Source organism: Fukomys damarensis, unplaced genomic scaffold, assembly GCF_012274545.1.
Source record: "Fukomys damarensis isolate Sample0158 unplaced genomic scaffold, DMR_v1.0_HiC HiC_scaffold_16, whole genome shotgun sequence".
NCBI lineage: Eukaryota > Metazoa > Chordata > Mammalia > Rodentia > Bathyergidae > Fukomys > Fukomys damarensis.
Genome location: NW_022900928.1, coordinates 38,531,462 through 38,545,011, shown reverse-complemented (window position 1 = coordinate 38,545,011; position 13,550 = coordinate 38,531,462). Strand labels below are relative to the sequence as shown.

At 34.6% G+C, this 13,550-nt stretch overlaps 1 protein-coding gene across 1 annotated transcript in view; it reads right to left on the bottom strand.

Annotated features, from left to right (window-relative positions):
* Positions 1-12,448, bottom strand: part of Eed (embryonic ectoderm development) — a 29,803-nt gene extending 17,355 nt beyond the window's left edge. Inside the window, exons 1-6 of the mRNA XM_010633732.3 lie at positions 12,225-12,448; positions 7,979-8,131; positions 5,638-5,730; positions 3,013-3,078; positions 2,023-2,148; positions 1,290-1,371 (exon numbers count right to left, since the gene is read on the bottom strand). Coding sequence (XP_010632034.1) covers positions 1,290-1,371; positions 2,023-2,148; positions 3,013-3,078; positions 5,638-5,730; positions 7,979-8,131; positions 12,225-12,338 — 634 coding nt within the window. The 5' untranslated portion in view covers positions 12,339-12,448. The remainder of the gene's footprint in view (positions 1-1,289; positions 1,372-2,022; positions 2,149-3,012; positions 3,079-5,637; positions 5,731-7,978; positions 8,132-12,224) is intronic.
* Positions 12,449-13,550: the final 1,102 nt, after the last annotated feature.

The window sequence follows — 13,550 nt, the reverse complement described above, 5'->3', positions numbered from 1 at the left end:
AGATTTATAAGATTCCTACAGAAAGCCAAGCATATGATCAAAACTTACCTATACTGTGGACACAATTCTATAGTTTAATAGTCCTCCTTTGCTGGGATATAGTTCACCAGTGCAGCACAAAGGTGTGTGTGTGTGTGTGTGTGTGTGTGTGTGCACGTGCGCATGGGTGTATAGCTGTAATTTGAACAATCCTGTTCTGCTTTCTTTTTGAGGCCATGGGCAGTGAACCCAGGGCCTTGTGAATTCAAGGCAACCCAAGCATCCACTCTACCACTTCCACTGAGCTATACCCCCTCAGTCCTAGTCTTCTCTATTAAATGTTAATAAACAATGTACAGCAAGAGAAGTATCATGTAGAACTTGAAATGTAGCAATATTCATACTGTAAATGAACATTAACATATTACATAAATAATAGCAGGAGGCAAAGTACATTATGTGGACAATGAAAATAAACATTGTTGTAAAAATGATTCCTTGATGTCAATCATGCACAAGTTTTTGTGTATACATGTTTTTGTTTTTCTTCAGTGTAAATATGAGACATATACACACAGCCCTCCAAGAGTTCAAATTTGAAGACATTCTTTAATCTGAAAAGGTTCTAGGAAAGGTTATAAATCTGACACAACTAAGAAGAGAACTTGACTAGAACGAAAGAGTACAAAAGGCAATTGAGAACAGAATGCGGAGGAAAAAAAAAATGCAGAAACAAGAGCCGAGTAAATCATTTCAGAAAGCTCAAAAATGATTAATAATAATTAAGGGGTCTAAATCCAGAATAAACTAATAATGGCAATACAGGCACAAAGAGCAATGCAATCCTTTCTCTTCATGGTAAATATTTCAAAGAGTTTATGCTGGAAAACAGAATTTTAAAGAATTCTACAGGGATTTTTTTTTTTTTAATAAAACAAAAGCTTTGTTAAAACAGAAAAGTAATAAGGATTTTCACATGCAGTATTTCTTACTACATGATTGACAAAGCTACGGTAACTAATAAAATGGTTAATAAAACTATGTTTTAAAACTTTTTAACAATATGGTAAATGAGAAAGGTAACATGTACTTTGTTGTCACACCAATTATTTTACTAATGTCTGTTAACAGACAAATATTTCCATGGTTCCTTTCTTGAACTGTTGGTTTGGGAGACATGATTTTTCTATTAAAATATACTATTAGAATTTTTAAAATTTTTGATGTTTTTCCCTTTTAGAACACTATTTGACTCTAAAACAATTATACTCACCCCCAAATAGGACTAAAGAACCATCTGCTTCTCTTACCTTTACTTACTGACAGGAGAAGATTAGGATCTCTCGGGTGGAATTTCAACTCATTGATAGCATTTCCATGGCCAACATAGTGCTACAAAAATTGAAACATTTCAAGTTTCATATCTCAAAAATTAATAAATTGTCTTCCACATATATGAAGGGAATGAAAAAATAGTTTCATTTAAAGTGGTTTTTAACCTTAGCTGCATATTAAAATTGCCCAAGAACCTGAAGAAAAAAATGCTCAAGTTCCACCCGTAGACAATCTGAATGGACTTAGACTAGTGAGACTCAAAAGTAGCATTTAAAACATTCTCAGGTGATTCTAATGTGCCCCCCAGTTTAAAAAGAGCTAATTAAAGTGATCTGTAAAATCCATCTTCCTATCAACATCCTAGCCTAAGTTTTACCTTATAGATCACTACAAGATGCCCATGAATCTACAACTCCCAGCTTGGGTGTCTTGGAAGAGCTGTTGTTCATTTAAAGCCTCTCAAAGCAAAGCAAGGAAAGAAATGATTTAAAAAGAAAACACTACAAATATTAATATTTTCCCACCTGTTCCTTAATTTATATTATCCAAATGTCATAAATGCCTCAAAAGACCTGTCTAAAAAGAAAGTAATAGGATACAAATCCAATCAGAAATTGTACAGTCACTGATTCCATTAGTTTTAAATTCAACATGGTTTTCACGGGTATGTATTCAAAAGGAGCTCTACAATTTAACCAGAAAACCCACCTTTATACACTGCATTGTTATGGGATTAATTATCCTTATTATTCCTCTAGATCCAGCTACAGCCAGCAAAGGATGACTTGTATTGCTATCATAGGTCCATGCACAAGTATAAAAATTTTCATCTGCCTAAGAAATGCCACAGTTAAGAAATAATTTGCTTTTCAAAAGTGTTACTATTTGGTAAACTACTTAATAGTGCCAAAACAGCCACAGACAATATGTAAACAAGTGGGCAAGGTTGTTACAATTAAATTATAAAAGCAAGTGGCCAGCCTTGAAGCTCAACTTTGCTATCAATTTGTAAACAAAAGTAAATAACAATTCCATTTTCTCCCTTTTTCTTAATGTGTGAGATCTTCCTAATATGGCAACAGTGCACTCCTTTACATATCATCTAGAAGACTGAATGTCCTTACCTAGTCTTGTTTGCTAAGTTTTTCAAATGAATCCAAAAGAAACATCTTATTGCCCCCCTTTTATTATTCTGGCTTTCACACTTTTTTTTTTTCCTTTTCTTCATAACTCACATTTTGCAATTTTTCCTTTTCTTTGTAAAGCACATTATGCAATTTTTATTCGCTAAATTGCACACTTATTTTCCATCGAGATTTTATTGATTAAATATTTGGAATGAATGCCAGACACAGCTCTGATCACCCCCAAGTTCATCATTAAAACTACATTATAAAATTCTAGGCAAGATCAAAGAAACAGACATTTTTAAGTGGTCTCCACTAACATTTTCTATTATTGGATTTCTAATGCTCCTATTTTCAGCCATTTGCACTACCTACCACATCCACCTCAAAGATTTCTAAGGATCAGGAAAACCAGATACAAAAATTCCCTTGGGTGAGTGATATTGAAGGAACAGTGCTATATAGTTCAGGAAGGGCCGTAACCTTGGGAAATTAATTTAGAAAAGTCTTGGTACACTTCATGCAAGTAAACATCTTTGACCAAAGATATTAAAAACCCAGGAAAGGATACATCAGCATCCACGTAAGACTGCAATAACCTTATTTCTCCTTGTGAATGACATTCATATAAGGTAACCTAATAAAAACAAAAATACAGTGAATTTCATCTCAAGTACAGAAACCCACTCTGACTTTTAAACATTCTAGTCACAATTACTATATATCTTAAGTATACACCAGAATCTGGTGCTTTTAGCTCCTTTAAGCTCACAAATTCACAGAAGCCATTATAAAATCTAACACATTTTACACAATATCCAGAGTATATTAAGTATTCCCTTTCTACTTAAAATTATTTAAATGTATATTTTATCCATATAACTGCTCCAAATTTTCAAAGCAAGTAAAAGTAAAAACCCTGAAGTAATTGTAGTTTATAATTTTTTAAAGAAATTCTTAACAAAAGAATCTGGCACCATAAAGAAATGATAGATATTTGAGGAGACAGATATATTTACCTTAATTTAAATATTATACTGTATGAGTGTATATACATATATAATATATATATATATATAAATATCACCTGATACCCCATACATACAATTTTTATAATCTTTTATATCAGCTATAAATAGTCTTTAGATAGCTACAAATCATTAATAACATTTAAAAAGTCTAAAAAAAAAAAAGTCTGCCATTTCCCTAACAATGAATTTTTTTTTTCTTGGACACAGTTGATCAAATAGTAACTTTTTCATGTATGGTGGCTTTTTCATTTATTACATACTCTAAAATTAAAAATATACACATTATATACAATTTTCCATTGTTCTTGTAGCTGTTATTAACAAAACCCTGTTAAAATGTAACAAGAGCATATTAGAATGCTATAAATATCTGGTATATTATCCATCACTATTTGTAAAATATCCTGCACATTAATATTCTGAAAAATATGTTTATATGGCTAGCTAGGTTATTTCTTACAAGATAATTCTGCACAAGTAAGACTTTATAATTCCAACTACTTAACACCTTCAATGTCATTTTAAATAACACAGTTTTTTTCTTAGAGGGCTTAGAAAACAGCACCACTAAGGATATAGAGGGACAAACTGTACCAATTCTAGTGCTATTATGGCCATGGTGGTGAACCATTAGGTTTAATGTTTAAAAAGTGGATTTAAATGTAATTAATGGGCTAACCTGCCAGCTAGGAAAGAATAACCTCAATTTTTTCTTGAAACTACATCACTTTTCCTATGAACTATTATTTTCAAAGAATTTGGGAACTAAGCTACACGTCACACAACATACAGTTTGACTGAAAACCAAGAAAAGCTATTATCGAATGGTTGGGCTGGACAGTGTAGCACACCATGTGATCCCAGCACTTGAGAGGCTGAGGCAGGAGGAGAGGCCAGCAGGGCTAGACAGATCAAGGCCAGCCCGAACTACATAGCGAGACAAGGTGTCAGAGAAAGAAAAAACAGCCAACAAACTTCTGTGGTTAATTTTCAAATATTTAGAATTTCAATTCTGTCAAGTAGTAAATACACCAGCGCTTAAATATAATTAAAATTCCTTAAAGGAGTGCCCCGGGAAAAAACTACCTAAAGCCAAATTTTACATTTTAGAAAACACATAAAGGAAGGATTTAGCCCAGAATTGATAGTATGTGTTTCTATAATTATTAAACTACTAGAAAAGGAAAAAAAAAAAAAAAAAAAAAAAAAAAAAAAGAAGAAGCAGCAGCAGCAGCTTAGGAAAATGCTGACATTTGAAAAATAATGAACTAGCAACTCCTGTTACCAAGTTAATTTTAACTGAAACAAAAGAAAAACATGAGGAAACAAAAAAATATAAGAAACCAGTGGTATATTAAAAACCATGATCTTTTACCTAAGAATTTTTTTAGCACAATAACAAAAGAAGCATAAAATTTAATTTACTTAACTAAGTAACAGAACATTTCTCAGATTCACCTTTTTCCCTTTTGAGATGAGAGTGGAGGAAGTGACTTTTGTTGACAAACTATATCCAATTAATCTATTTTTTCTATATTTCTTTCTCTGAATACATTAATATAGTTCAGCTCTATCCATCCTCCCTGGAAAGCATAAGGGAATCCTCTTGTTCTCCATTTATTCAGAATAAGAAATAAATAAATCTTTGTAATCCACCCACCCCTTGTTTAAGTAAAAACTAGTCATTTATGTTAAAATGTCCAGAACAGTTCTTTTGATCCACTTCTCTCAGTTGAAGATATAGTACTTTCAGCTTCCTTAAAAATCAAACTCAAAATGTTTATTGTGAATAATTAAAACACTTCCAAAACTATTTTTTAAATCCACTGGATTTATGTTCTAATTTGTAAAGTCATTAATAAACCTTTTCAAAAATTTGTAAATTTGTAATTACCTTTTTAAAAATCACAGATTTCTTATCCTAGAGTGATGAATAAAAATCACTTTTAAAAAAGAAATTCTCTCTACTACGCTAAGTATGAAGAAAAATATAAAACCTATTTCATGAACAGTAGGTTTTAACTTGACAATTTCTTGAAAGCTTCCCTTTTATACAAAAGGATCACATAGCTATACAAAATTTCCTTCAAAATCATTCCATTTCAGTATCCTATCAACATATCTAACAATTAAACCAAATGCCAAGTAGACCCCTTATTACTCACTCTGTTGCTTCCTACAGTTGCAAATACTAATGGATCTCCTTCTTTACTGTGCCAGTTAAATTGAACGCCAAACAATGGTTGGTTATGATCTTCCTAAAAAATATTCAGGAAATAAGAAAATTTAATATCTTAAAAATCAAACACTTTCTTAAACCAACCTTAACCCATCTTTCTCCAAAATTTAATCTATTATCTTCTATACACAAGCTTACTTTTGACAATAAAACTAAAAAAGATCTACTAGATCAGTTTTCACATATTAAAATACTCTGTCTGATAAGTTTTATAACTACTTACCTATGAAAACACTTTGATACTGCTTTTTATTTTCTTAAACCCTACCATATTCTAAATCATAATAAATTGGGTTATTTTGGTAGATCCAGACACTACAATCTGGAATAGAAATCTAGCAAACAGCCTTAAAGTGGTAATATAGCTTCTTTGGCTGTATCACTTTTAAGTTTAATTTCTCCCTTGTAAAGTGAACCATATTAGACTCTATTCAAGTCACTGCTCTTTCTATTTCCTATAGAGATAACTATAATTAATCTTGAATTTGAGTCTTCAAGGAAAAATAATCTGATAAGTTTTATAATGAATAGGAGTAACTGAACAACAGAGTAACTGAACTTTGGAAGGAATGGACTATACCTTCCTAGACACAAACGGAGAAAGCGAGAGGTATTTTTCAGCTTTAGTACTTTACTAGCAACCTCCTGGCACTTAACACTAACTTTTAGGTTCACTTTAAGGCCCTGTTTTCTTTTTTAAAGTTGAACAGCTTTCATTTTCTTATCATCTGAAAAGCCACAGGTTTCAGCTTTTGAAATATTTAAATGGCAGTTAAAACATCTTCCAGATAGAGCATCTAAAACTATTAAATTATTAATGAAACATTTATAATAAGATAGCTTTAGTCTCATTTATAATAAGACTCCTTTTAGAAGAGATAATTTAAACAGTGCACACTTAATTTTTGCTACCTAGACAAGAAAATGCCATGTAGTCACAACTGCTGCTTTTTTTTTTTTTTTTTTTTTGGCAGTGCTGGGGATTGAACCTAGGGCCTTGCACATATTAGGCAATACCATATTAGTGCTCTACCACTAAGCTACACACCCAGCCAGCCAAAGCTTCTTGTGTTTCCTGAACATAACTTAAAAAGGTACACTAAATAGTTAGTAAAAGTTTTAGCTTACATATGTATGAGATAATGTGTATTTTTTTCCTCAGGAAAAATAAACCCAAATTTTTAAAAGCAGAAAATGAACATATAAAAGAAAACATCTAAAATAAACATCGTGAGGGAGGCATGTGGTACACGCCTGTGATTCCAACACTTAGGAGGCTGAGGCAGGAGGATCACTGGGGGTTCTAAGCCAGTCTGAGCTTCATAGCAAGACCCTGTCTCAAAATACAAAAACAAACAAAAAATTAATAATCCTTTTTATAAAGTGAAAATGCTACTGAGGATGCAATAATTTAAATAACTAATTCTCTTTTCCTCAAATAATATTTTAAAATGTTTAAAATTTCCTATCTTTTTCTTTTAAAACAATGAAGCACAAAGGTTAAAAAAAATTTTTTTTTTTTTGAGACAGGGTCTCACTATGTAGTTGAGACTGACCTGAAACTCTCTATGTAGCCCAGGCTGGTCTCGAACTCACAGCGATCCTCCTGCCTCAGCCTCCCGAGTGCTGGGATTACAGGCATGCGCCACCACGCCCGGCAAAAAAAAAAATTTTAATTGTACAAACTAAGACATACACTTCAATTTTTTTTGTTTGTTTTTGTTTTTTGTTTTTTGTTTTTCGAGACAGGGTCTCACTATGTAGTTGAGACTGACCTGGAACTCACTTTGTAGCCCAGGCTGGTCTCGCACTCACAGTGATCCTCCTGCCTCAGCCTCCCGAGTGCTGGGATTACAGGTGTGCGCCACTATGCCCAGCCCACTTCAATTTATAATGACTTCTCAGTTAATGGGTCCCAATCAGCTCTTTTCAATAACTGGTGTCAGAGTGGCTCATGTTTTTAAGTTTCTCCAAGACATGGAGTAACTTTTCACAAATCTTTTATTTAAATCAAGAAACAATAAAACAAAGCCAGCTTTCAATGCTCAGTATTACACATTAAAATAACAAAAAAACCCAAAAAACAAAACGTGGAATAGAAATATGCAGTTTAAACTATCAAGAACAGAAACAAACAAAAACAAACCAAATCTCGAAAACACTGTAACTTTAAAATATTTAAAACATGACAGTATCTTGAAAATGTATGCCACTAAGAAGTAATTCTGAAGCTTAATACTCAGCCCAAAGAATCTTTCTGTACATACCTTGAGACTGTTTACACATTTAAAAGAATATTTGCACTTCTTCGATTTCCATTTCCCCTTTCCCCAACTTTTCCTTCCAGGTGCATTTGGAGTATTTGTAGGGGTATCAGGGCGTTCAGTGTTTGTCCCACTTTCTATACTGACAGCATCATCCTATAAGCAGTAAATTAGAAAAAATTGCATGAAACAGCAATACTGCATTTAACAGCAAAGGACTTTGTACTGGAAAGATGCTGACTGACCCAAAGATGTACCAAAAATGAAAATATCTACTTTTTCTTGCCTTCAAATATGGATAAAAAATTAATACAGCTACACATTAGAATTTTTGTAGATATTTTGTATTTCAGAAAAGAATGAAAACAAAATATGATAATAGAAAGCATAACACTGCCTTAAGACACTGGCCTGTGCCACCTACTTTAATGTATAATTATCTTTTAATCCTAACAGATCTTCCCAGAAAGCACTGTTGATAAGGAAATGTTGAAACCTATTTTCTTACTGGTAAGGGTTTCCGGGATACAATCCCAAAATTTGTGACTAATAAATCTTACTGACCTATATGTCTTTGTAATTTATTTGAATGATACTCAGTTTGGAGGATGAAGACAGGTGGCCATTTGAGGCAGGAGCATTAATCCTTCCTACTTTACATGTAAATTTAAAAAATGTTAGTCAGATTCTGCTTATTTATAACCAACCATTTAATTTTTTTAAAGTCCTCTACATTTTTTGCTATTTGTAAATGAAATTTGCCTCACAGTTCTAAAGAAATATTATTCTTACATTGGTAGATACTCTTCATAAAGTAAAATTCTTCTAAATATACAAATGACAGCAGGAAACCTTAAAAATTTTTCTAACATTTCTTACCTCCAATCCAAGAATACATATTACCAGCCTTTCAATATTAGAAGATTTCACTACCTCCTTTGATTAAAGATTCCAACGTCTTCTTTTAAATAAAAAGATTTATATAAAGCTGTAACCTCAGGGCACTGGGCTCCCAAATTCCTTCCAAAGGAACGACCCCCCATGAAGTGCTTATTAACATCTGTTAGCACACAGGGTAGGAAACCGTGCCTTTAAGGTCTATTTCTAAATTAGAGCTTCCCAAAGCTGGTTTTATATATTACAGAAAGTTAAAAATTAAGTGAAGTGTCAAAAGATATATAAAATCACATTAATTCACTTAAGACTATATATCAAACAGTCCTTCACGGTTTTCAAATTTCAAATGGCTCCAAAATGAAATGTCTTTGTGAAATAGTGAAAAATACCCTATTCGAGAACATACTGCTTATTTAACATAAAAAAGGGAATGAAGTAGATTGGTAGCACAAAATAAGCATTCAAATACTTAAAAGTGTAATTTAGTATAATTGTAATTCATCTTTATGGAAATGGAAAATTCTACAGTTGCATTCCCAGGTTGACATCAGTTTTTGTTTCTCCCCACCTGCTGGTTATATTTACATAGTTAAAATCTAGTGTAGAAAACAATTCAATGTATCAATAAAAAACTATGCATGCTTGCTGGTTAACAGATTACAGCCCTCTTTACTTTCTTTAAAGTATCATACAACTCTTTTTAAATTATACATAAATAGACATTCAAATTGTCTCCATAAAAGTTCAAAGATAATTTTCTTTCAGTGGAAAAAAGTTTTTCTCCATTTGTAATTCTTTACATTCTTTTTGTTTAATATAATTTGTACTGTTTTGACTTTTCTGGTTAACTGGTTATAACATTCATCTAGTTTCTTCAAAAGAATAAAATTTTAAAGAATGTTTGATTACCTTTTTTTTTCCTGAAAAATTCCCTTAACAGTAGGGAGATATGAAATTAAAAAGGAAAAGAAAAAAAAACTCTTCAACATTTATACACCAGCTTCTTTACGCTGACTAAACACTGAGCAGGCAATCAAAAGGCCACTTAAAATGCTGTCAGTAGCTGGGCACCTTGCCTATTTTACTTCTGACCACTTAATTTACCTATCTTTTCCAAAGGCAAATCAAGACGGAATCAAATGGAAATGTAATACCATCAAAATGCTTTCATTTATCTTTAAAATAAACTACCTGCTGAGTGTCTAATATGGGTCCAGGACGACTTCCACCCTACCTTCTCCAGAAGTCCAGAAGGCACTACTAGCCTCATTTGTCCAACAAGGAAGACTCAGAAAGTAATTTGTTCCTTAATCTTGCCACAGTAACTTAAAAAACAAACATCCAGATTGAACCCCTCCTCCCCATCTTACTAACCACAACCATAAATACTCGTCCAGAAGCTAACAACTTCTGGAAGGTATATGATCTTTAAAAGTCTGATAAAATGGCAAATTATACAATAAATTTAAAGTATAGTCTTCAAATCTTTGACTCACTTTAACAGTAGCAACTGCTGAGGTTATCTTATCCAACTAAAAAGCATTCTTTCCCCACCTGCTTATGCCCTTTTATTATTATTCAGATACCTTAAGAATAAAACCACTGCCCTCATTTTTTCCTGAACTTACTTTTATCCAATGTTCTGTACTCCTTTCCCTAACCTATATCTTAGGTTAGGCCTTGGATGGAATTTGGAGGGTATGTAAAGTAAAAGAGGGAAAAAGAAAATTTCACCTTAATTTTCATCATTTTTAAATGAAAATTAGCATTTCTATTATAGTGAAGGTGACATACATGCCAATGTTAGTATAATTATGATTTTTTGGGGTCAATGGAAATCACAAATTATATCATATTATCTTTTACTCAAAATGCTTGAAAAAAGAAGTGTTTCAGATTCTGGCATTTTTTGAATTTTGGACTATTTGTATATACTTTACCAGTTGAGCATCCTTCATCCAAAAAAGCTGAAATCTGAAATGCTTCAAAACCCAAAACATTGAATGCCAACGTGATACTCCAAAAGTTTTGAGATTTCTGGAATTTCAAATTAGGAATGCCAACCTGTACCATAGTTAGTTGCTGTTCATCTTGAAAAATTAGCCCATCACTACTGTCAAACCCATTGCCAGATCTTTTTACTTAATGTGCTAAAGAAATACATATATTTGTACATTTTAAATTTGTGATTTTTTTTTTCCTTGAGGTGCTAGGGATCTAACCCAAGGCCTCCCACATGGTACAAGATCTCTCCACTGAGCTATAACCCCAGTCCTAAAAAAAAAAATCTTAAAAACATATATTACAACTTCACAATGAACTTTGTAACCTTGTTAAATATAACTAAATATACTTTGTACGTTTAAAACATCTGGAAAGACTCCCCAGGTGTCCCAGGAGCACACCAAGATAATAATGACAGTAACTTTTACTTTTTTTGTCCCCTGAATTTTTCCTCATTCTAAATAAGTTTGACCCTTTCGATATATTTTTGCCTATTAAGGATGTGAAGGGGCCAGAAGTGCTGTGTGATCACAAAACACATAATAATTTTAATAAATAATTATCATTTATGCAGTAGTGTGGGGCAGGTACTCCTCTAAGTACTTTGTTATACTGTACATAATTTAATCATCACATTCCATTTAACCCTCACCTAAATACATATGCCTTCACCACCGTTATCTAACGGCTTCCAGGTCGTTCGCCTTTATTTTAAAAACTTTCAAAAGAGAAATGGCCCTCTCCCATTCCTCAATCAAAAGTGGTTCCCCCCCTCCAAGTCAGGAGACGATCTTCTCAATTCACCTCCTTCTACTGACAAACAGCCACCCAGGCACATCCCATCTCCACGGACAGGACAGGAGCAGACACAAACCCCTTTTAATAAAGTCACCCAAACTTTTAAGCTGAAGAGCTATACCTCCCAGCCTTAAGATTCTACAGGGATGGAAGAATGACACAATCCCCAAACTCCTTTAAAAGTCCTTAAACAGAAACAGACTCTGCTCCCTATTTCTAATTTTCTTAGAAATTTTTCTATCGTGCCTTTTAAACTACTTGAATCTCAGATCCGCAATCTCCCCCCAAAGGCCCATACACTCCATCATGTGCAAAAAAGATCTCAGAGCAGATCTCTTAGACCCCGCAACCACTTAAACCACTCTCCTGCGCCAAGTCGCAGCTCAAAATCTCCACGGGGACAAGTTCGGTTTTCTCCCGCACGCCCGCGTTTTCCTCAGTACAGGGTGACACCTCTCCCTCCCCCACTGCCGCCCGCCCGCCCCCGCGCCTAGTTTTAAAAGAACTTAAAACTCCACTCCAGTCCGGTGACTGCTAGGGCTGTACTCACATTCTCATCTCCAGAGAGGTCCGGGTTGCTGTTCTCATCGCTACTCAGCTTCTGCTTCTTGGCCGCAGGCATGTCTGTTCCCGCCGGCGCTGTCGACACTTCCCTCTCGGACATATTCCTCCGCCTCCCTCCAGGTTCCTGCCGCCTCGGGCGGGGCCTCCGCCACACCGCCGTCAAGCAAGCTCGTCCTGAGCTTGCCGCAAAGCTGCCACTGCCGCCGCCACCTACGCGCGCGCGCGCCCTCCTGCGCGGCTTCCTGGCTCCTTCCCGTTCCCTACAGCCGTCTTGCCGTTTTCCCGCCGCCCTCCCGGCAGTTTACACGGAGGTGTATGATCCGCTGGTTTAAGAGGGCAGTATATCGTAGGTACCCCTTCCTCACCACCTCCTCGAAAAGAAGAGGCAGAACTCAAAGGGATGCTCCCTCACCCCCTTCTTCCTTCCAAAGTCGTTTCAGCCGCAATTGGCTCAATCCTTCGATCTCCGACCTGCTGCAAAGGAGCGAAAGTCTGTGAAATGGACTAGACCACCAGTGTCCCAAGGGAGGGGAGAAATTTAATAAATTACCTTTTGCTTTAGTTGTGTAGGCAAAGGGTCCTAATATTGGACTTCAAGGATAACTTTTTCCCGTTTTTGATGGAGCTGTTCGTACCTTCGTTTTTGCTTGAAGACAGAAATTCAAACACCGTACCCTACTTCACACTGGCCACCCCCTTTTGGGAAATGGAAAGTACCCACCAAAAGGTGCGCATGCGCCGAAGCGTATTCTCGCGCTCGGATGTTGGGAGTCACCTCCTCCAAGCCCCTCCTCTTTTTGAATTCTTGTTCGCCAAACCAGGTAGTTCTCTACCAGGTTTCCAGAGCCCAGTGTAGATTTCAAAACGCTACCGAATCATAGTTTGGATGATACCCAAATCCTTAACAAATATTTTTTTCTAAAGCATAATTATTGCAATAAATATTTATCCCCACTTAATGCCGATATTGGTTAAGGTTTATCTAGAAATGTCTTAAAAATTACTAAATTCTAGACTAGTGAGTTACAGCCGAGTGCTCTTTTGATTATTAAAAGATTATCAATGCTCAGTCAAGAAAAAGCCACGGCCTATAAATCAATGATCATTTCCGAGAGATGAGATTGTGTGACTAAAGCGACTGGCAATATTTATTTTATTTTAAATGTTTCTTTATCAGATACAATAACGTTTTAGAAAAAGGCAGCGAAATTATCATAGTTTACTGAAATATTTGTATCATTTAGGTCTACCTAGGCTCTTCATTATGCCAAATACTTCGGTGATCCTTTTGGATTTGTTGGGTGGGCCATTA